This window comes from Fistularia commersonii, chromosome 3 (assembly GCF_037954325.1).
Source record: "Fistularia commersonii isolate RoL2024-O1a breed Wild chromosome 3, RoL_Fcom_v1.0, whole genome shotgun sequence".
NCBI lineage: Eukaryota > Metazoa > Chordata > Actinopteri > Syngnathiformes > Fistulariidae > Fistularia > Fistularia commersonii.
Genome location: NC_141286.1, coordinates 26,299,415 through 26,323,113, shown reverse-complemented (window position 1 = coordinate 26,323,113; position 23,699 = coordinate 26,299,415). Strand labels below are relative to the sequence as shown.

Below are 23,699 nucleotides of genomic sequence, written 5' to 3'. Positions count from 1 at the left end.
GTTTGATGTTCCAGAAAAAGACCAATATTTTATCTAAGAAACCTTTTAAGGAACAAAGACATGTTCTGCTGCTGCATCCATCCATCCATCCATCCATCCATCCATCCATCCATCCATCCATCCATCCATCCATCTCTCATTCCCATTTAGAGTGTTCTTAAAGTTCCTGCTCTCCCGTGACGTTCCTGAGCTCCTAATCCCAATCCAGAGGTTTGTGCGGCACAGATGGCGGCGGTGGGGTAATCCCACCAATCTGCTCCCAATCAGAGCACTGGGAGAGTTTCACTCTTCAGCAGGAACACTTTGCTTCCTTGAATGCAACAGGGCGGCGGCGGCGGCGGCGGCGGCGGGCTGGGATTAGGGCGCAGCAGCTGGATTACGGCTCAGGTGTTCAGGTGCGGCTCCTCCCAACAGGGTCGCTTTATGTAAGAAAAACAAAACGTAATCTGCCGGGGCTGGAACGGGCCGCGTGCAGGGTGGACGTCCAAATGAGAGTTCAGAAGAGTGTGACTAATCCAGCCGCCGGGATTAGAGATTGGGATTAACTCCGCGGAGAATGGATTGTTCCTTTAAGAGTTCAGTGATCTTTTATTTCTGCCGAGCGGACAAAGGCTGGATTAGAGCGCCCAACTCCGGCTCTGACGGGAAAGTGTTCACGGACGGGATTATCCGGGTCGTCCACGTAGACGCGTGCTCTCAAACGCACCGTCGAGATGCTTCAAGTCTCATGGTGTCTTTGGTTCTGCTCAGATGTTGACCAGGTTCTCCTCATGTTCTCCTGTCTGGGTTCTCCATCTTCCCCCCGACGCCAGGAAACACCGAACACCCTTAATTGTTTGTAGGTGTGAATGAGAAGGTCAATGGTTGGTTGTCTCTTTTTGATTGACAGCTTGAACCATCCAGGAGAAGCCCCGCCTCTCACTCACCGTGATTGGCCCCCAGATAGGTGTGGTAGATAACGAATGAATGAATGAATTAATCTTATGATCTATGTTAGGATCATGAATGAATAACGGAAGCCCGTATCTTCATCTTCTTCTGGTCCACAGCTACACGCTGCAGGTGGTGGGCAGCGGGATCAAGGCCCAGGCCTCCAACCCCGAGGTCAAAGTGAGAGGCGGCGACCCTGTGATCAATCAGATCATCGATAAACTCAAGCACATCAATCAGGTGAGCCGCTTCCTGCCTGGACCGATGTCACTTCCTGTTTCACGCAGCCTCCCTCTCTTCGTGCTGATCGGGTTTGCACGCCGGCGGTGTTCCCGCCCTGAAAATTCATTTCTATCGTTTTTCTCATCGCTAGGCAACAGAGCAGGGCAGCAATAAAAAAATAAAATAAAACACACATATATATAGATATATATATATATCTATATATATCTGGAAAAGAAAATCAACTCGGGAGGATGAGTCCCGCCATGTTTATAAAATATCAAGATTCTCCGCTCATTCCTGGAAACCGGCACAGCTGGTCGTCCCTCTGCTGTTCGGGACGGCGGGACCACGAGGCCGTGCGTTTTTTTTAATTTCCTTTTTCTTTTTTTTTCAAGCGTCAGCTTCAAACAACAGCTGCTGCAGCAGCCGGGCTGTTTTTCCTCTCGCCGCGCCGTCAGCGGCTGCTGCAGGGTTCCCGGGCGGCGGGCTGGAGACCATCGTCCGTCTTGACCCCCCGCGACCCTCCTCCCCTCCCCGACTAATTCACACCATCTGTTGGGTGTCAGAACTCATAAATCCATATCATAATCGTTCCACACCTCCGGCCTCTCTGACTTTCACGTCTCTCTTGCCCCTTTTCTCCGGTCTGGTCCTGTTGTTGTTGTTGTTCTCCTTTTGGCCACTAGGGGGCGGAAAACTCTATCTATCTATCTATCTATCTATCTATCTATCTATCTATCTATCTATCTATCTATCTATCTATCTATCTATCTATCTATCTATCTATCTATCTATCATTACAATTTTTATCTTTCCATCTATCACTTTCAACATTATAACTCAATATTAATATCATTATATATTAATATTATGATTATTAACTGTTGATATCATCCATCCATCCATCCATCCATTCATTATTGCTATATTATTATAATAACTGTTATTATCAGTATTACTAGTATCCATTCATTCATTGAATCCATCCATTATTGCTATGTGTATTATAATACCTGTTCTTCTTATTATTGTTATTATTATTATCCATTCATCCATCGATCCATCCATTAACACCATATTACTGTAATAACTGTTATATGATTATAATTATTATCCAGTAATCCATTAATGCTGTTATTATAATACCTAATTATTTTTATTATTATTATTATCCATTCTTCTATCCATCCCTGCATCTATACATCCATCCATTATCACTACATTATCAAATTAACTGTTATTAGTATCAATAATAATTAATACTAATTATCAGGGCGACCCCTGACAGGAAAAGCCGAAAGAAATATTATTATTATTCATCCACCCTTCCATGCATCCATGCTGCTATACTATTCAAATACCTGTTGTTATTATTATTATTATTATTATTATTATTATTATTATTCTTGTTCACTCTTATTATGCATTCTTCTTTCCATCCCTCAGGGTTCAGATGCTGATATTAATTTATATTTTTTGTTCTTCTGTCTGACTGCCTGGTTGTCACACACACACACACACACACACACACACACGCACACGCACACACACACGCCTCCTTCTACCAGCTTGTTCCAGCCATTTTGTTTGTAGTTTTTTGTAGTTTTTTCCCGCCCTGCTTTGCATCAGCAGCAAGAACAAATAAAGTAGATAAGAAATGTCGGCGTGAGTGTGGGACCCCCCAGACCCCCTTGAACCCACTTGACCCCCAAGACCACCCAGACCCCCCAGACACCCCAAACCCGGGAGCCCTGGATCAGCCAATCAGGATGAGGCTTCTTAAGGACGCCTTCCATCCTGCTGTTTCCCAGAGTTTTTCCGCCTCTTACCTCTGTTTTATTTCCTCTTAGGAGTTCATCTGAGGTTCATCTAAAGAAAATGCCCCCCCCCCCCCCCCCCCCCCCCGCCGCCCGCTTCATTTCTCGCTCGAATTTGCGCTGCTTTGTTTTGTTTTGTGTTTTGTTCTCCCCGAGCCGCTGCAATGGCAGGAATTTTCATTGTTTCTGTTAAAACTGATGAAAAGTGACACTTGAGCACGACGGCGTCCTGCGTGGCTCCTGATCCATCAGCTTGTTGATGAGCCACGACAATCTATCATGTAGGGAGGCGCCGTTTGACTCCAGGCGCACAAAAAAACAAGAATCAGGCACAAAACAACAACATTATTAAAAACAACAATAATAATAATACTAATAATATTTATACCGCTACTACTACTACTACTACTACTACTAATAACAATATTTTTTATTATTATAATGATAATAATAATAATGATAGTACCAATACTACTACTACTGATGATAATAACAACAACAATATTAATAATGATAATACTAATGATGCTGATAATACCTATACTACTATTACTACCAATAATAAGAACAATAATGATAATACTAATACTACTTCTACTAATAATAGTGATGATAATAGCAACAACACCAATGATATTAATAATACTCATAATACTTATACCACTACTATTACTTCTACTTCTACTACCATAAATAATAACGATAATAATAATTAAACTACTACTACTACTATTAATAAGAACCATAATCATAATAATATTACTACTACTACTACTAATAATGGCGATAATGATGATGACAACAACAACAACAACAACAATAATAATAATAATAATGATGATGATGATGATGATGATGATAACAACAACAACAACAACAACAACAATAATAATAGTAAAAATAATTCTAATAATTATAATAGTAATGATGATAACAAAAACAACAACAACAACAACAACAATAATAATAATTTTTATGATTATTAGTCCAAAACCATGCAGACTGTTCATTGGAGGTTCTAAATTGGTCAGATATTGTGGCTGAATGAATGATTGTCTGGTTGATGGTTGTGGATGTAGATCCTGCCGGCCGGATGCTGAAGCCGGAGCAGGACCTCACCAGCGGCGTCTGCGGGGTCTGCGGGGTCTGCAGGGTCTGCAGGGTCTGCAGGGTCTACAGGGTCTGCAGGGTCTACAGGGTCTGCGGGGTCTGCAGGGTCTACAGGGTCTGCAGGGTCTGCAGGGTCCGCAGGGTCTGCAGGGTCTATGGGGTCTGCGGGGTCTGCGGGGTTTGCAGGGTCTGCAGGGTCTACAGGGTCTGCAGGGTCTGCAGGGTCTGCAGGGTCTTCAGGGTCTGCAGGGTCTGCAGGGTCTGCAGGGTCTACAGGGTCTGCAGGGTCTGCAGGGTCTACAGGGCCTACAGGGTCTGCAGGGTCTACAGGGTCTGCAGGGTTGGCATATCATGAGGAGCTGCTGACTCAAACACATCCAAGATGGGCCAAACGCTTATTGTGGCTAACGTGGCTAAATGTGATTGTTGGCAATTCGGAGGAAGTTGAATGCAGTTGAATTGGGGAAGCCGGAGTGTGTGTGTGTGTGTGTGTGTGTGTGTGTGTGTGTGTGTGTGAACAAGAGAGAGAGAGAGAGAGAGAGAGAGAGAGAGAGAGAGAGTAGCACTATATTACTGGCACAGCTTATAAATAAGACTGAATAAGGAAATTCTATTAGCTTTCCAGGCGTCGCCGCCGGGCGTGTCTTTATTTTCATGTTGTCATCTGCATATCTCAACACGCCGCTGTACATTTCCATTTCTTTTTCTGCTTTTGCTTGTGTGTGTGTGTGTGTGTGTGTGTGTGCGTGTGTCCGCCCTTGACCTTGACGAGCGGAGACCGCTGCGGTATCCTTTCCAAACGGGACAACCCACACACACACACACACACACACACACACACTCACACACAGAGAAAATGCAGCTGTTGACCAACTCATCATGCAATCCGAGCGCCAAAACGCCGGATTTCATCATCCCGCTCATCAGCAGCTCTGTGATAAATAATTTGCGGCCTCCTCACCTCCTCCTCTCCTCCTCGTCTCCTCTTGATGTGGTGGAACCCATCAAGAATCTGTAAGTAGGTCCCGTCCCGGCGTCTCTCAATCATAATAAGGGCCGGGCAGCTCCTCGCCCGCTCTGCTGCTGAATTATTTACCAGTCATTGATGTGGTGGTTGACCAGCAGTTTTTCTTGTGAATAATTCATGCCCCCCCCACCTCCGGCCAGCAGATTAACACTCAGAATTTATATCCGCATTTCTATTTGTCGCGCTGTTTTTAAGGCTTTCGTTCTTTTTCGGGGGGGGATGAAAAGCGATTTTAGCGGGAAGCTAAATTAAATTAAAGGGATATTTAGCGCTGGGATACACACACATGTAAACACACACATGTACACACACACACAGGCGCGCGGGTAAAATCAGTTAGCTCCATCGATCCGCCTGCTCGTCATCTCGAGGCCGGGGGGTGAAAATCCGACAATTGAGGTTTGTTTAACCGGACTCGGTCGCCATGTGGGTCACCCGGCCCGGGGATCGGCAGGCGTGCGGGTCGGCGTCGCCGTCAGGTGTGTGTGAAGGCGGACGCAGCGCTAGCGGGACTAGCGGCGGAAAATAGGATATAAAAAGTTCCGGTAGGCCATGAATTATTGATTGTTTATCTACAGCCGACCCTGCTCGCTGTCTGGTAGACTTGAACAACGAAAGAGGGAACGTCTTCAAGGAGTCCAGATGCCAAGATGAGATGTCCAGGATGGACCTTCTCAGATACGTGCACGGCTCTTTTGCGCTCCGTGTTCTGGTGAAAATGGATCGGTACATTCCGAACATGTCCGTCGTGGCGCCTCCCGTGCGTTGGAATGAGCGTTCTGCAACGTATCCTCTGAGGGGTTCCTCTCGGGGTCAGACCTCGAGGTGCTCGCCACCGTCCAATTAACCCCGAGATCCCGACCGGTTCCTCGCCACGTTCTGCAGCACCGGCTCATCCCTGGTGTTCAGTTCAACGCTGCCCCTAGTGGTGAGCAGTGGTACTGCGTCTGTGACAAAAAACCCAGGGAGTGATTATAGATTATAGATTTTGGGTTATTAATGAGCCTTCTTTGGTAAATAACGGCTAGAATCATCTGGTGGTTTTATTTCCGATCCGACCCGAGGATGGACGACATGGGTTTCGAACCCGAAACCGCCTCCCGCGGCCTCGAATTCATCGGGATTCCCTCTGGCGGCGGATCATCTGAGATGGGTTTTCTTCTCCGTCCCGGATCTCACAGGCTTTTTATGCAGAGGAAAGGAGGTGCACGGCATCCCATAATTAAGTAATACCTAAAATTCACAGTCAGGCCTGCACGGTGCACATCACTGTCCCAGTTCTTAGCGTTTGTACGTGTGTGTGTGTGTGTGCACAATTGATTATTCTGCCTACCTGTGGGAAGGAGTGTCTCTGAGATGGTGTGTGATGTTGGGCTCCGGTGGCGTCCTTCAGATGGCGGACGGCCGTCCTTGATGGCGCCGCGAGCGCCCGCGGTGAAGATAGCGCCGGGCCGTGGCAGGTCTGCACCCATGCATTTTTGATGTCGCCGCCGCCGCCGCAGCTCCCGCTCCTCGGCGCTGAAAGCTGCCGAGCCCAAATGTGGTGGCGAGGCGACCCGTCAGAAGTCTCGCCGTGGCGGCGGCGGCGGCGGCAGGATGATGAAAGCGACCCCCCACCCCCCCCACCACCCCAACGGCCTCATCCTCTTCGTGACGCCTGGCAGAATGCTGCCTTTGTCTGGCTCTCCCGTGGAAGCCGCTGTTATTTTTGTGATGTGAATCGCAGTGAAGATAGACGTTTGTGAGTCGGGCCACCAGGAGAAGGATTGCTTTTTTTTTTTTTTTTCGTGACACACACACACACACACACACACACACACACACACACACACACACACACACACTGAGCTGAGTCGCTGTCTGTGTGAGAGTGACAGTTTGAATGTTGTTTCAAAGTTTCTTCTGGAAGTGGAGCGATGAGGCCCGAACCCCCCCGGCTATTACCTCTTTCCATCATTAGTTTTCCACTCATTGACATCACGCTTGATGGAGGTCTGTGTGTGTGTGTGTGTGTGTGTGTGTGTTCTCCACCTTCCCGGTCATTTTCTTCAGCTTCTTCTCCAGGAGATGTGAATGGGACTTCCGTCTCATTAAGGCCGAGTCTGTAAACTTGCATTTGGACCCGGTAGTTACTTTTATCCGCCGTCCGCTCATTTAAAGCTTCGGTTTTCAGCTGCCGAGGAAAAACGGCGTCGGGGTGATAATGAGGCGGCGGCGGAGACGACGTCCCGGCTCGGTGTTTCTGCGACGGCTGCGTCGCGTTCTCGCCTCCGGGACGACCCGGTCGCGGCTAAAAAACAATAAGGCCCGAAGCTCCTGGACTCAAACCGAGACCCGGCGGAGCAAATATAAGCTCGTCGCCATGGCAACGTTGGTTGTGCAGAGATGGCCGGTGTCTGTAGGTACGTGTGTGTGTGTGTGTGTGTGTGTCGCTGCAGCGGTTCCAGAAAGCATCTGAGGGAAGTCATGCAGTCTTTTCCCTCTCCAATCAAAGTTGTGCACAAACCGTCCGTCACCCGCCGATCAATGTGATTATTAATTATCGGAGCGGCGCCCGACCCCCCCGCCGGCGTCCCGCTGACCTTCTCCACTAATGAACCCGTAGGTTTCTTCTTTGCAGCCGAACGGCGAAAACATTCAATATCTGTTTGGCTTCTGCATTCATGATATTGACAGCCATGTAGCGTTTAGCATCACAACAGCTAACCCCCCCCCACACACACACACACACACACACACACACACACCGGCAAAGCGTTTGAATCGACACGAGGCTGCGGCAAATTAGTCAGACAAAGTGAGAGTGTGAGAAGAGAAGCTGCTGCTGATCTTTATCTGGCGCCGAGGCTCCCTTTAATTGGTGCGGGAGCTTCACCGCAACCCAGAAACAAACAAACAAATAAAACGAAAGAATAAAATGTCCAATTAAGAAGGATTGGAGGATCTCGCGCCGGGAGGTCTGAGCTCAGAGGCGGCGTGGACGCAAAGGTGAGGCGGCGAGAGACTCCGACCTGGTGATGGAGCGAGGTGTTGGTCTCTGAAGTGGCTGGACCCGGTTCTGGACCCAATGCTGGACCCGGTTCTGGACCATGCTGTCCTCTACTGAGGAGAATAGGACCTGGTGCTTGACCAGGTTGTTGGTGACTTCAGGTCCACCTACCCCTGAAGGACAAGGACCATTGTTGTGAAGACAGCAATGTCCGTATTCTGTCCAGAGAAGACCGATGGTTCCAGAGAGTCTAGCATCTTTGTCCAAACAGAAGAAGCTTCTCTGAGCAGAGTTGGAGCCTCAGACACAACCTTTCTTCAAGGTGCAACGTACTGGGATCAATACCAAGACGGACCAGGACCTTCTGTACCCTCCAAACAACAAGGATCCACCACCAGAACCAGACCCAACAGGTTTCACTCTTGTTTCGCTTCACCTTTTCACCTTCCAATCCAGGCGACCCCCACAGGTGCTCCTTTGTCCCAACGAATGAAACCCCTGTTCGCATCACAACCCCCTTCGTCCTCGTACCTGCAGATCAACTCTTCCATCTCCACAACGAGTCACCGTAACCTCGACCCGCCAAAACCCTGGCGGTTTTATCCAGAAACTCCTGAGGAAACTCCTGAGGAAGCCTCTGGGATCAGGGCTGGAACGTCATCAGGTGATGAAATTCAACAAGAATCAGTGAAGAAACTTGGTCCTGGTCCTGGACTGGGCCGTGGATCACTGAAGGACTCGTCCCGGAGACTCCGCCTTCCACGTCTTTGCATCTGAAACCTGAATCCATCGGCGGCGTCCAGCAGATGATTGACAGCTGCGCTCCAACCTGCCGCTCCCTGAAACGCGGGAGGCGATAGATTCCAGGCCGGGATTATCTGAGCATCTCATGTAATCTGTAATAAACCCAGATTACAGCGCGGATGTTCGGTTTGATTCCGGTGGCTTACAGTTGCAGAAAAATCACCACGACGTGCGGCGTCTCAATACGTAAGCGCTAAACCGATCTCCATGAGGGAACCTTTTACGTTTCAAAACCAGAAGCTTCAGCCTCAAGGATTCTCTTGAAAATCAGCAGGAAAGGCATTTTAGCGTGAAACATTTCAGGTTAGACTCCTTTTCTTTGAGATTCGGGGAAAATTTCCTCAGGAATGACTCAGAATTGCAATAGCAATCACAGGAAAATGACCGGGGTCTTTTTTCGAGCGTCGGAATAAACCATTAATCCTTTCCTCGGGGGGGAGTCGCATTCTACTTTTGTTGTTTTTGATATTTTATCCGTCCGAAGCTTTCCTTGTTTCTAAAAAGCAAATGACCCGTGTTGATGGAACGTCTCCTTCGTCTCGCCCGTCATTACCGGCAGCCGAACCGCACCGCTAACCCATTAGCATCCACGCTAACCTGGCGTTCTTTCTCCTCTCCGACGACGTATCTGGAATTTAAATCTGCCAATTAGCGGCTGCCGTTAGCACCCGCCGCCGAATCGAAGCGTCACTGATTGATGTTCAGCTGCACGGCGAAGAAAAACAAACCAATCAGGCGGCGGCAGAGAGATGAGCGACGTCCGACCCACTTTGTTTTTGTGACGAAATGCAGCCGAGTTCTTTATCCAAGACAAATGCGACTTGTGTATTCCAATTTTTTTTTTCAGCATACGTCTCAGAAACAGGATCCGCGGCCCGTCCTCTTCTTCTCCCCGCGGCCGTCGTCATGCCGACGAGGTTCTCCAAACCCCGTTTCCTCCTCACCCCGCCGTGAATGTGGAATTCAATTACCATGAATGTGACGATGATTTATATTCCGAGTCGGAGTCCTCGTGAGAAAGTCCCGACACTTGGCAGCCCCGGCGTCTCGGGGCGGTTGTTGGGGGGTAAAAGCCCCGTGGCCCGTCTGAAACCACCGGGCCGAGGTGTTTAACCGCCACATAAAACATCACCGGCCAGAAAAACTGATTAACTCTTGGAGCGACGAAAGGTGGAAGGTACCCGACAAGTGTCGGAGCTGGTTCTCCATGAAATACTGGAACTGCTCTGGAACTTCTACCAGAGGTTTGTCAAGTGGTCAGATGTTCAAGGGTTCAGGTGGTCTTCTGGTCTGAGTGTCTGGTCCTTGGCTGGTCAGATTGGTCAGTAACTCGAGTGGTCTGGTGGTTAGTTTGTGAAACCACCGGTGGAACTTCTCTTGGGTGTTTAACGCTCGAACCTCCGGGTTGTAAAATTCCCCACATCGAGAAAACCGTCAATTTCTTCTGCGCTGACGTATAGAAGCACCGTGCGTTGCCATGGCAACATACTGTTTTCTACTACCGTGCGTGATAGAGCTGCTCTCTAAATGTGGAACTCCATTGCCACATGGAGAGGAGAAGCACTGCGGGGATGAAGGTCAGCTGCTAAACTTGCTCATCCCACGCCTGCTCTGTGAACTCGCCGACTTCTCCTGGCGTGATTCACCTCCAGCCCAGAACATGGCCGTCAGAACCAACCATGGTAGACAGATACGACTCCTAGCTAACTGCCAGGCTAATCTCCTGCACGTGAACGCATCAGATGGTAAACATCTACAAAGTGGCTTTTCAAAGCTGTAGCTAAGTTGCAAATATGCTGCTAAACAGGAAATATAAATTTCTAATTTATAGATAAAGTGTGGAAGCAGAGAACAATCCAGAACATTCTGGGTCTGCTATGTGTCTGAGACCACCTGAAGAATGCAGAGGGAACCAACAGCTTCTTTTTTTCCTCTGGTCTTTTCCCTTCAGGGTCCCCACAGAGAATCCACCTTCTCCATCGAACCCGATTCTCTGGATCCTCCTCTCTCACACCAACTAACTTCATATCCTCTCTTACGACATCCATAAATCTTCTCTTTGGTCTTCCTCTAGACCTCCTGCCTGGCAGCTCCACCTTCAGGAGTGTTCATGTCCAAACCATCTCAGTCATCACTTTGTCTCGGTCATACATGTCCTGCACCCCTGTGACAAATTCTCCTTTTCCTTTGGGGTTTTCACTTCAGGGTTCTCCACAGTGAATCAACCTTCTCAATCTAATCCTACTTTTGTATCCTCCTCTCAACTTCACATCCTCTCGCACTACATCCATGAATCTCCTCTTAGGTCTTCCTCTTGACCTCCAATTCCATCATCCGTCCACCAATATATTCACTCTCCCTCCTCTGACTGTGACCCGACCATCTCTGTCTGGCTTCTCTGACCTTCTCTCCAAAACATCTAGCTCTGATGGACTCATTCCTGATCCTCTCCATCCTGGTCGCTCCCAAAGAGAACCTCAGCATCTTCATCTCTGCCACCTCCAGCTCTGCCTCCTGTCTTTTGGTCATTGTAGATGTTTGTAGATCATCTCACCAGTGTCTCCTCCACCTTTCCTTTCATTCTGGCTGATGTTCTTCTGTCTCCTCGTACCCCTGACACTTTTCTCCACCCATTCCAACCTGCTTGAACCCGTCTCTTCACCTCTTCTCCACACTCTCCTCCACTCTGGACTGTTCACCCCAAGTACCTGAAATCCTCCACCTTCTTGATCTCCACTCCCTGCATCCTCACCGTTCCACCTGAGGTTCCTCTCATCCACACACATATATTCTGTCTCGCTGCGACGAACCTTCATCCTTCTCCTTTCCAGAGCATACCTCCACCTCTCTAGATGTTCCTCACAACGTCATCTGCAAACACCAAAAGCTCACCTTGAAACTCACCGCTCCAGTCGGCGGGTAGATGTCACCCAGCTGGTGTTTCCATGTGTGGTGAAACCTGGAGGTCCTGGCGTTCACGCCGTGCTGACTAGATGTGTCTGCTGGACTTTCAGCTGCTGCAGGGGAAGTCCATCCCCAAACTGGGGACGCTGGACAGAATCGAGACGGGCAGCGGGGACGGCGAGGGTCGTTACAGCGGCGACTGCGACGACGAGGACGGCTGCGGCGGTTCGGGCGACGGCCGGGTCGCGAGGACCAACACCCCGAGACTCTCCAAGCGTAAGTCCACCTCGCGGTTCGTTTGCGTTTCGGCGCTAACGGACGACCTTTCGCTCCGCCGGTGATAAAAAAAGTTTGCTTTGGAAGTTCTGGGTTTCAGAGGTGGATTATCTCCGCGACGACCGCCGGTGCTACGTTCGGTGAGACTCGCGCCGGTCTCCGTTTTATGGCAGACATAATAATAGTCATTAAAGATAATAGTTGCTATGGGAACGCTCTTGCAATCAGAGTGGGTTACTTGGAAACTTCTCGCTCCCCTGAGGGACGTGGAACCCCTGATGGATGATCCTCCTCATCCTGTTACCGCTCAAACTCTCCTTTCAGAAAATGGATTCCCTCTGTTCCTCGTCAGACGGGCTAACACACCGTTCATCATCGCCCTCGTTTTTGTGGCGTCCGGGCGCGTCCACGCCATCTCCTCTCCAGGATCTCCTGCCTGGGTTCTCCTGCAGAGAACATCATGCAGGTTCTCCTGCTGGTCTTCTCCATCTCATCCCACTTGAGTCTGCCTGGGTTCTCTCCATGTTCTCCTTCCTGGTTCTAGGTCTTCTTCCAACAGTCGCAAAGCATCGGTGACGTTGGTTGAAGCCTCTGGTTGTGGACGAGAAGGTTGATGTTGGATTGACAGCCAACTGTGTGATTGACAGGTGACCCGTCAGAGTTAAGCCCCGCCCCCTAAACCAGCTGCCATTGCAAATTACAAGTTCAAAAACCTCATGATTTTAAATATAATATAGATAATATACAATATATGATTTTCAATATATCCCCTCCCAGTACAAGTCATACTGTGGTGGGCGGAGTCTCCAAGGGGCGGGCGGAGTCTCAAAGAGGTGGGCGGAGCCAAGAGACCTTGCGCTTCATTGTCCAAAGATGTCAACAATGTTGTCATGGCAACTCCCTCCCCTCCGTTATGACGCCGGTGTTTGTGGCACCTGTCAATCAAACGCGAGTGACCGCCAGCTCCTCCCGGCCGTCGTTTCACAATCTGAAATTCCGCGAGCGTCAAATAACCAGAAGAGAAAACGCGTCGGCCGGCGCTTTGTGGACGAGGCGTCGGGGGAACGTCCACGTCCTCTGGATATCGCAGAGCTGATTGCTTTCTTTTCTTGATCGGCGCCAAACAACAACATTTCTAATCGATGGCCGTAGATTCCCCCGAGCGCCGCCGCCGCCGCCGCCGCCGCCGCCGCCGCCGCCGCCGCCGCCGCCTTTAATTAAGACATTGAGTGAAGTCTCCAGGATTGGGCTGATAGCATCTCATGCAAAGTAGCTCCATCGCTGCGCGAGCGAGACCATCTACCATCTTCAGACCAAGACAAGTAAGAGCTGGAGCAGCTGCGTCCCGGGAGGCGGGGCTTAACCTGGACGGGTCACATGTTACACTCGGGGTCACCTTTGATTTAAAGCATACTTTTTCAGCATGCGAGCTACTTCTGAAATGTCCAAGTCAAATTGATTTACCTACTATAAAAATGCCAAACATATATTTTTTCTAAATATATTGAGAAGTCTTTATATTTGCAATATATGTTGGTGTAGCTTGCTACCTGCACAATCTGATATTTTTAGCTACCGCTAGCCAAACTTCCAAATGCTCTTCAGTCGTGGTAGAACGGTACTTGGACTTCATGATCTTCATGTGGGAGAAGGTTGACCCACCCTTCCTTCATCCTTCTCCTCCTCAGCTCACTTTTTGGAGGGAAGTCGTAGATTTTAGGAACGGCCCGAGAATGCTACTCCACATTCCCCTTCTTTGGAGTAGCGGTGGTAGACCGGCGGACCAGGCAAACACACTTTGAAAATGACACAGTAAAAACAAAAAAGTCCTCCTCGCTTTCCCTGTAGAAGCGTTAAGCTTTTGGCTTCTCACTTGGTCCGACTCATTTTAATACCCGTTCTTCAGTTTAAAAGAAATAAATCCTGGCTAACTAGGGAACTCGCTAGCTTGCTAGAGTTTCGCAGCAGTTAGCGCCGCTGGAGTCGAGATTCAAAGATTTATTGTCACTTGTACGGCGGGAAATTCCTACTTTTCTGTCGTAGACTTGTAGTGTGTGTTTATTTCTCTTTTCATTTATATTTTTCATATTCTGATGGTGTAATTGTTTGGGTTTCGCACGGACACCTTCTGGATGTTGCGCACGTCCCCCGAGGGGGGACTTTCGCACTCGCGGTTCTAGCTAGTTAGCCGCGTGCTATTCAATGTTTGTTTCGTAAAGATTTTAATTAATTTCCCTCTCAGTGGTGTGCAGCCAGCGAGGTATGTTCATTTTATGATATGTGATTCCTCTGACATCCTTTTGTATTTTGTTTGGGCGATAGTTTGTCTGTTTATTATGTTTTATGTTACTGTTTAATAGTTCGGCGGTGGATTCAAGTTGCAACAAGCAATACATCCATCAGTGACAGCAGGACTTTGCCTCGCGTGCTTCCTGCAGGGGAGTGACAGTTATAAAGAAGATTCTAGATATGAATGTGACCAGCGGCCGTGCAGAAAGACATTTAAGTGCATCTTGGTGTGCAACGCACAAAGTGCAGGTGCGAGAATGAGTGCACTGTAAGTGGCAGAAGACTTTACATGCGCGAGGAAAATAATGAGCATCTGCAGTTTAAGAGTCGGATGGCGGTCGGCTAGAACGAGTTTTTTGATGGTGCCGTTCCGCATTTCACAGCCTTGTATCTCCGGCCGGAGGAGGCCACGGAGGCAGCTCTCCTGTGGACTCCGCGGTGGTAGATGTTCTGCAGAGAAGGTAGCAGGGTTCTGGTGGTCCTGGCCTGCATGTAGCTTAAGCGACAAATTCCATATTATTAATACCATGCCGTTTACCCCACACTACCTTTGCCATCAACCGCTAGGTCACGGAGGACGTATTGAGCTCCCCTGATTTCAAAAGAGAAGTCCAGCAAGGCTTGGCGCTGCAGGACCACAACGGTCCAGTCCCAGAGCGAGCACATGTTCCAGGAGAACCTCCAGCGGAAATCGTCACTTTCTAGTGGGAAAACATGAACACCTGTGGATCCGTGGAGGCCGGAAGGTGTTCCAACGCCTCTTGCTCAAAACGTGAGCGTACCGGTCAAGGTGCTGTTGTGGCTGCACCGCGGTCTTTTGCCAAGGTGCCGAGTAAACAAGGTGTTTTCAAACTCCCGTCCCCGTGCAGAGCCAGACTCAGCTGAAACAACAGCTATAATTTAATTAACTCTCTCACTCCCTCTCTCTCTCTACAATTACCCTTTATCCCTCCTCTTCGCGCGTTTGATGTTTATCAGCCCGACATGCTGACGATAGATCAGGGCGATAAGAGAAGAAAAGGAAAACAGACGGGGATAAGCCGGGCGCAAACAGCGGCGGGCTGATTTAAGGGATTATCCTCATTAAGCCGAGTTACCGTTGTGTCGGAACCGCACGTGACAGGAAGCGGCGACGTGGGCGCGATGTGTTCGGAGAAGTTTTCACGCTTCGAACGCTCATATCGCGCCCTCGTCAAGCCGTTCCTCCGTTTACATGCTAGCATGCGCTAACATGACCATCTGGAGCCACTGGGGTGTCTGGAATGGAACCAGCAACCTTCTGAGCTGCCCAGCTAAACCGCCCCCCCCCCCCTCGTTACCGTAGCACCGGTCAAGGGTGAGCTGCTAATGCTAGCATCCGCTGGTTTGGTGTAGTTGGTTTAGAGTTAGCGTTAGCTCCGAGGTCCGATCGGTCCTGAGTGAGGTCGAGGGTGATGACATCACAACCGAGTTTAAATTCAAGTTTATTATTCATTCATTCATACCTTCATTCTGGGTACCAGTCATCTAAAAAGATGCTAAAATTCAGCCCAAAATAGATTTTTCATGGACACACGTTTGAAATCGGCAAGCGTGGAGCGGGACGTTAACACACCATCATTGTTGACATCTTTGGACAATGAGGCGCAAGGTCTCTTGGCTCCGCCCACCCCTTGGAGACTCCGCCCACCTCTTAGAGACTGCCCACCTCTTGGAGACTCTGCCCACCTCTTGGGGACTCCGCCCACCTCTTAGAGACTCTGCCCACCTCTTGGAGACTCCGCCCAACCCTTGGTGACTCCGCCCACCTCTTGGAGACCACACCCACCTCTTGGAGACTCCGCCCACCTCTTGGAGACTCCGCCCACCCCACTGGAGAACGTAGCTGAAGCAAACGGGTTCCCTCCTGGTCCGACACAAAACCCCGTCCTCTCCGAGCCGGTGCCTCTGCAGGAGTGTTTGCTCGCAGCCTCGTCTCAGGAACTGACGGCACTGCGAGATCAGGCGAGGTCTCCTCCTGCGACTCCTGCCCTCGCCCGGTCTTCGGACTCTCATCCAATCAAATCGTCCGTCCGAGCTAATTAAGCACGCGGTGATTTATCACAGACCTTTGAGCCCGATTTTCTTTTCGGTCAAATTAAATCTCGCCTTAATCCGGAGATGGCGGAGCGGCTCTAAATGTCACGGAGCCAAGGAGGAGCCGTGATTGTGGCGTGACATTAACATCTGAGCGGCGAGGAGACGTGGATGTTCAGATGAGGAGAGCTGGGAACCCGTCTCAGATGTCCTCTGAGCAAAAGTGGACATTTCCTCAAGACATTGATTGACGATATCGGTGACGGCGGCGCGGCGGCGAGCTCCTCCGCCTCCCTGGCTGGAGGTGTCCATGTTCTCCCGGTGTCCGCATGGGGTTCCTCAACGTTCTCCGTGTTCCTCCTGCAGCCTGCAAGCAGTCAGAAGGTTCGCCGAAGACCGTCGGTGTGAGCGAGAGCGTGATTGGCTGGATGATTGACGGCCGACCCATCCGTCACAGCCTCTCTTAGCCCCGCCCCCTCCACCGCCACGAAACCTTCATGCGGAACAGGCGCCGAAAAAGCCCCGAGATGCCCTCATCTTCTCCTTCCTCCCCCTCGCTGTTATTTACCGAAAACAAACGGTCGGCATTAAACGCATCGACATCCCGGGCTCCTCGCCGCCGACGTGCCGGACGCAATTACGAGCTCCGGCGGCGAGCGGAGACAGGAGGACACGGCGGGCGCCGATCTTTCCCCGGAGCTGAAGGTCAGGGTTAAATGCCTGTCATTTGCAGGAGGCGAGCGGTGTGATCGTCGGTCCGCGCCGTCGGATTAATTAGCATTAACGCGCCGTGTCTGACGCCGCCGCGAATCCCCACTCGTTATTTTTTTTCTTTTTTTCAAATCGTATCGATTCTACGGGAGCGGCGGCGCAAAAGCAGAAGGACCTGCAGCTCCGCCGTATGCTAAGCGGCGGCTCGGAAGCGGCGCAGATGCCAAATAGGCTTTAACCCCGTTAGCTCACCGGCGACTCCGGCGCCGTTAGCTCATCGGCGAGGTGACGAGGGAGCGACCCGATGGCCGGTTACCCGGGAAACCGTCCCGCGTCAGCAAATGGGTCTTGAAATAGGGTCTCGTCATGGTGCTCAAACCGGCCGCCGTGAATACTGACAGGACCGCGGCGCCGCCGGTCCAGCGCTAAACACTCCTGCTAAATGCCAGAAACCCAGCAGGTCGCACTGGTTTAAGCAGCGACAACAACCTGGACTCCCCGGCCGTCGTCGTGGCCGCTGTGAGGCCGGGCTTCCATCAGAACCTTGAAGAACACCTGCCGCCTCTCCACGGGGCTCTGCTAGAAATCCAGGGGAGGAGATTTCTGCCGCTTCGTTTGCTAACTAGCTTATTTTTTCATGTAGTTCCCAAAACATGACATCTAAAATGCTAAAAATCACCACAGATGACATTCTGTTACCTCCTTCTCCAACATCAGCAGCTTCCTGCTGCTCCTAGAACCTTTTCAGCAGAGGAATCAGGACCTCAGCTCCAAGATCCAGCTCTGCTCCTCAAACTACGAGGCAAGGCCTTTTTACTCGTGGGGAACTCCTAGATGTTGGTGGAGCTCATAAGCCACGCCCATCTTAAAAGCTCTCCTGGTCAGATGTTTTCTTGGGACAAAACGGACGACAGCAGTGAGAAATGGCGTGCCGAAGAGGTCCGGGTTCTTCTGGAGGGGTTTCCAGGGCTCGCTTCTGCATTTTGGACCAAATAAACGAGGAGTTAGCTAACGGCTAACGGCTAACGGGGGTCTTCTCACGGTGAAGCAGCACAGAGAGAAGATGGAAACACTTTGACCGTCTGATGGTCCATGGTTCTTATATTGTGAACGCCGTGGCAGTTTCCAGCTTGGTGTCCCCCATGTTCTTGAGTGTGGAGCTGAAGGTAGCGTGATCCCTCACCGCCTGTGGGAACGCAGAACTAGAAGGTTCTTCCTGGAAAGGAACTCTATCTGGACTCTTCTTAGAACTTTTCTGTGTGAAGGTGTTCACGGAGTTTGCACAGGAAATCACACACAAAAGACTTCCGCGTCCCAGATGCTCCTTCTTTTTAGACGATTCGTCACATTTGTTTAAAAGTCTGCGGTGAAGACGGCGAGCCTGAGTTGTGATCCGGCTTCATGGCAGAGTTACTCTGTTTGTTGCTTCTCTCGGGGACTTTGTTGTCCCACGTTCACGTTTGTCACGCCGGAGACGGCGGCCGTCAAAGAACATCCCCGCCGACGTTATGAGAACACCAGGATGACGCAGAGGAGGAACAAAGAGACCCGAGGAAGGAGGACGGAGACGAGACGGAAAGCATTTCCTTCCTGTCGCCACGGCGGCGGGATGACGGACAGCGAGGGGAATCAAAGGGACCGTGGCGGCGGCGGCGCGCGTCCAGAAGACGCCGATCCAGGAAGACGCCGCCGACTCGGGCCGACGGGGGTGAATCAGAGCAGAAGGGCAGGAAGGGCTTCTTCCTTTGACTAACAAGGAGCGGCGTCACCTCCTTCACATCCAGGTTCAGGAGAAACTCCTGCTGCGTCCCAAAGCCTGAGGGACGGAGCTTCTGACCTGCACCGGCTCCATCAGTCAGCGGTAATTAGCAGCCATTCGCTCAATCAATTCTTGGTGAAAGAAAACAGCAGCAAGCTTTGCAGAGCAAAGTCATGGAGGCGCCCTGGAGGCTCCTGGTGCTGATCTAGAGCTGATCTGGAGCTGATCTAGTGCCGTTCTAGTGCTGATCTGGAGCTGATCTAGATCTGATCTAGAGTTGATCTGGAGCTGATCTCGTGCTGGTCTAGAGCCGATCTAGTGCCGATCGAGTGCCAATCTAGTGGCGATCTACATTTGATCTCGTGCTGATCTAGTGCTGATCTAGAGTTGATCTAGAGTTAATCTAGAGCTGATCTAGTGCTGATCTAGAGTTGATCTAGTGCTGATCTAGAGTTGATCTAGTGCCGTTCTAGAGCTGATCTAGAGCTGATTTAGTGCTGATCTGGAGCTGATCTAGTGCCGTTCTAGAGCTGATCTAGATCTGATCTAGAGTTGATCTGGAGCTGATCTCGTGCTGATCTAGTGCCGATCTAGTGCCGATCTACATTTGATCTCGTGCTGATCTAGTGCTGATCTAGAGTTGATCTAGAGTTAATCTAGAGCTGATCTAGTGCTGACCTAGAGCTGATCTAGAGTTGATCTAGTGCTGATCTAGAGTTGATCGAGTGCTGATCTAGTGCTGATCAGCCACCATCCATGTTCTCCTAAGGCTCTTCATCTTGGTCCTGCCGTCCACAAACAGGACTGCATCGAGCTGAAACCAGGAGTTACACGATTTGTCCAAACGTTTATAAGAAGTAGTCCCGGAGTCGCCCCTCAGGCCACTGTAGATCCTGTGCTTGAATGTCACCGTTGGCCCTGCAACGCCCTCGGAGGGTATTTTTGTTTCCGCAAGCGCCCTCCAGACGAAAAGACCAACTGAAAGGTTCCAAGTATTTGCCCTTCAGGCGTCAATAAGCTGCATCCTGGCACCTGGTCCTGGTTTGTCTTCCCCCTCCGGTGTTCTGAGGTTCAGGCGTGGAGCCGCCATCGGTCACCTCCCGCGCACGCCATCACGCCGAGTGACAGCAGGATCTACAGCCAGGACTCCGGAGAAGCTATCTGGAGTGGAAAATGCGCGGCGGCGGGAGCAAATGGAGGGAGAGTAATTGGAAGTGAAGGGGTTGAAAGGCCACGTAAGAGACCGGCTCCGGGACGGGCGAAGGAATCCCGCGGAGCTGCCGGCTGTCTCCGCAGCAACCTCGCCGACAGACGGGCCGACGATTCGCCGCCAATCAAAGACGCACGCTGACGTTCTGCGGCAAGAAACGGGAGCCTCGGATGGAGCTCCGGAGAATTATGGCTTTTGTTGCGGGGCGACAACGGCGGAGGTCGGCGGCGAATAACTGTCTGAGCGCGATTAGAACGGCCGCAGAGACGTTCCCGTCCTGGGAGAACACAAGAGAACACAACAAGAGAACGCAACAAGAGCCATTCTAAGGGTTTTAGAAGTACAGACGTGAATAGTGACAACCTACTTCTTTCCAAGTGACTCCATGTCAGGCTTTTCCCGCTGAAGTTGTGCTTTCATATATACCGTCATTTCTGGACTATAGGGCGCACCTCAATATAAGCCGCACCGGCTAGCCGATCGCTATCTCGGGCTTCCTCCTGCGCACTGAAACCGTCAAAGTCGTCGTCTTCGGTGTCGCAGTTGAACGGACTCAGAATTTCCCGGTCATTTCATCGGTCCGATGTGACGAGGATAAATGTTTTAGCGGCGTGAAGCTCGTTAGCGCCCACCCAAAAAAGTCCTTATATTAGCCGCATCGTTGTTTTCGTGAAAAAAGTTGCGGCTTATCGTCCGGAAATTACGGTATATAGACATATTTCCGTATATGTGCGCAGATACCCGACTCCCGGTTGGGGATTTACCTGAAACAGACGTTTTCTCCAACAATACCGGAACTTTCTGGGCTTGTCTTTGTCCGTCGCGGGTCAGTTCGATTCCCGCCTCCTCTTCTTATCTGCGTCTTTTGGGAAGACGCTGAACCCCGACGCATGTGAATCGCTAATGCTAGTATTTGTGCTAATCTCACATTCAGCCCTTCGGCGTGCTGACGGTCGGAGCTTGGGATCGAACCGTCAACCTTCTGGTTGGAAAGGGTGAGGAGCTCTCAAAGCAGACACCGTTTAGTACCCAAAATATTAGCAATGCGTGCGGTTACAGCGGTGACCGATTCATTCTCCGATCAATCGATTGGCATTTGTAACCTCAGTTGGGCTCAGGTGGCGGCGGTGTGTGTGTGTTACCTCCATGCCCTAGATTACTTATTTACCTTAAACACCATATTACCCCAGCTGCCTCCTCCTCACACACAGATGTTGAAGGTTTTAGCTCGGCGTTGAGGATTAGCTTATGTAATGGCTCCCCGGTGACTCATCCCCGCCGCCTCCCCCGGCTGAGCTCTCACGGCGAGCTGCTCTGACTGAGCCGTGGGGAGCGGCGGACGGGACGTTTGCTTTATTTGGATATTTAAAGCACGACACGCTTCCATGCCTGCAGAAACACCTTTCAGGGTTCTTCGCGTTTCGTTCCAGCCTGTAATATCGGTTCATTTCGGCGCCTACGCCGCCTTCTCCTGCCGCCAGGGTCGTGGGAGTGGTTCATCACAGGACCTTCAGACATACAAGCATCTGTCATAGCTTTGGTTTTGGCACGATTGCCATTTTTGCACGGCTATAGTTTCAGAGGTACTATGAGATAGAAGACTATCATCCAGAAGGAAAGGAAAGGAAAGGTGGAGGAGACACTGGTGAGATGAGTCTACAAATAGAGACGACGACCAAAAGACAGGAGGCAGAGCTGGAGGTTGCAGAGATGAAGATGCTGAGGTTCTCTTTGGGAGCGACCAGGATGGAGAGGATCAGGAATGAGTCCATCAGAGGGACGACACATGGTTGATGTTTTGGAGAGAAGGTCAGAGAAGCCAGACTGAGATGGTTGGGTCATGGACAGAGGAGTCAATATATTGATCCAGATCCAGAGAATAGACTGAGATGGAGAAGGTGGATTCGCGGTGGAGACCCCTGAAGGGAAAAGACCAAAGACAGTCACAGGGGTGCAGGACATGTATGACTGAGACAAAGTGATAACTTCTACACAGATCTTCACCATGGTTTGGACGTAAACAGAGGAGTGTTCATGTCCAAACCATGGTGAAGATCTGGGTAGAATGTTGCTGAAGGTGGAGCTGCCAGGCAGGAGATCTAGAGGAAGACCAAAGAGAAGACTGATAGAGGTAGTGAGAGAGGATATGAAGGTAGTTGATGAGAGAGGAGGATCCAGAGAATAGGGTTAGATGGAGAAGGTGGCTTTGCTTTGGAGACCCCTGAAAGGAAAAGATCAGACAGTCACAGGGGTGCAGGACATGTATGACTGAGACAAAATGATGACCTCTGGGCGGCGTTCTTCTGGGCGGCTTCCGTCCGGCGTCACTTCCTGCTTCCCCTTCCCTCGTTCCGGGAGCGTCTGAGGCCAGATCATATAATCCCTGCGTTTTCACCCCTCGAGTCATTTCCTCTCGCAGGTGTTTGTTTTTAACCACCGTGCGTTGCTTTATCTGCACAAACACACTCCTGCCCCCCCATGCAGGTTTTAATGGCCGGCCTAATGAGCTGCGGCCGGCGTGCGGAAGGACATCTCAGCGTGCTAATGAACCGTGAAAAGGGCAAGAACACACTGCTGTGTGCACTGTTTTAATAATCGACTCGTTGTCAGGAAGACACACACTCACACACACACACACACACACACACACACACACTCCAAGCAGCCGAGCCCCTTTTATGACATGGTGATGAAGAACCGAATCTAAAGCTGATTGGACGAAACCATCAAGACTCTGAGGTCCAGGAGGTGATAGTGCAGCTCCCGGACGTCTGCGGAGGAGGAGGAGCGTCAGGCGATGATGGACGAGTGTCAGGAGGACAGGAAAGGTGGAGGAGATGGAGGTGAAGAGCAGCTGTGGAGGAGATTGGAGCTGGAGGCCGCGGAGATGAAGATGTGGAGGTTCTTCTTTGGAGGAGGAGCTCCTGGAGATGGTTTGGACGGAGGGGGGATGGAGAAGATCTGGATAGGAGGATGCTGAGGCTGGAGATGGTCAGGGTGAAGATCAGAGAGGAGGTTTATGGATGGAGGGGAGGAGGAGCTGTGAGAGGAGAGGGTTGGATGGAGGCAGATGATTGGCTGTGGAGAAACAGCAAAAAGAAGGAGAAGGTGTAAGAAGATCATGATTCACTGATCTTCTCTGCCACTCATTTGGAGTCTGTTCCAGCTGCTCTCAGGCCAGAGGAGAGGTTCCTCCTGGAGGCCACGCCTGGAGATCTTCCACCTTCTCACTCCCACAGCTGGTTTCTCCTCCGGCGGAGGGAAGCCCGTGAGAAGGTTGCCGCCGGTCCACCTCAGAGTCGTGGATGAAGCCGGTCTGCCCGTCCCGGAGGGGATTTCAAATTACATCTTGGTTATTAAGGGTTTGATCATAAGCGTGCAGATCATTGAAGGCTTCGGCGCCACGTCTTCTCTTGGAAGAAATGAAGGGAAATCCATCTGCGGTTGTTTCCCCTCGTCCTCCAGAATATTAATTCCCCGCTCCGCCGACGTCCGAGCGATGGCCTGACGGACGGACGGACGGACGGACGGACGGACGGACGGACGCCTCGATAATGAAATAAAAATGTCAGCCTGGAGGAGCCCCGGGAAAA

General features: G+C 50.6%; 1 protein-coding gene across 1 annotated transcript in view; it reads left to right on the top strand.

Moving 5' to 3' along the window:
* Nucleotides 1-23,699, top strand: part of gpc5a (glypican 5a) — a 69,966-nt gene that overhangs the window by 33,463 nt on the left and 12,804 nt on the right. Inside the window, exons 7-8 of the mRNA XM_086144387.1 lie at nucleotides 1,050-1,170; nucleotides 11,917-12,082. Coding sequence (XP_086000513.1) covers nucleotides 1,050-1,170; nucleotides 11,917-12,082 — 287 coding nt within the window. The remainder of the gene's footprint in view (nucleotides 1-1,049; nucleotides 1,171-11,916; nucleotides 12,083-23,699) is intronic.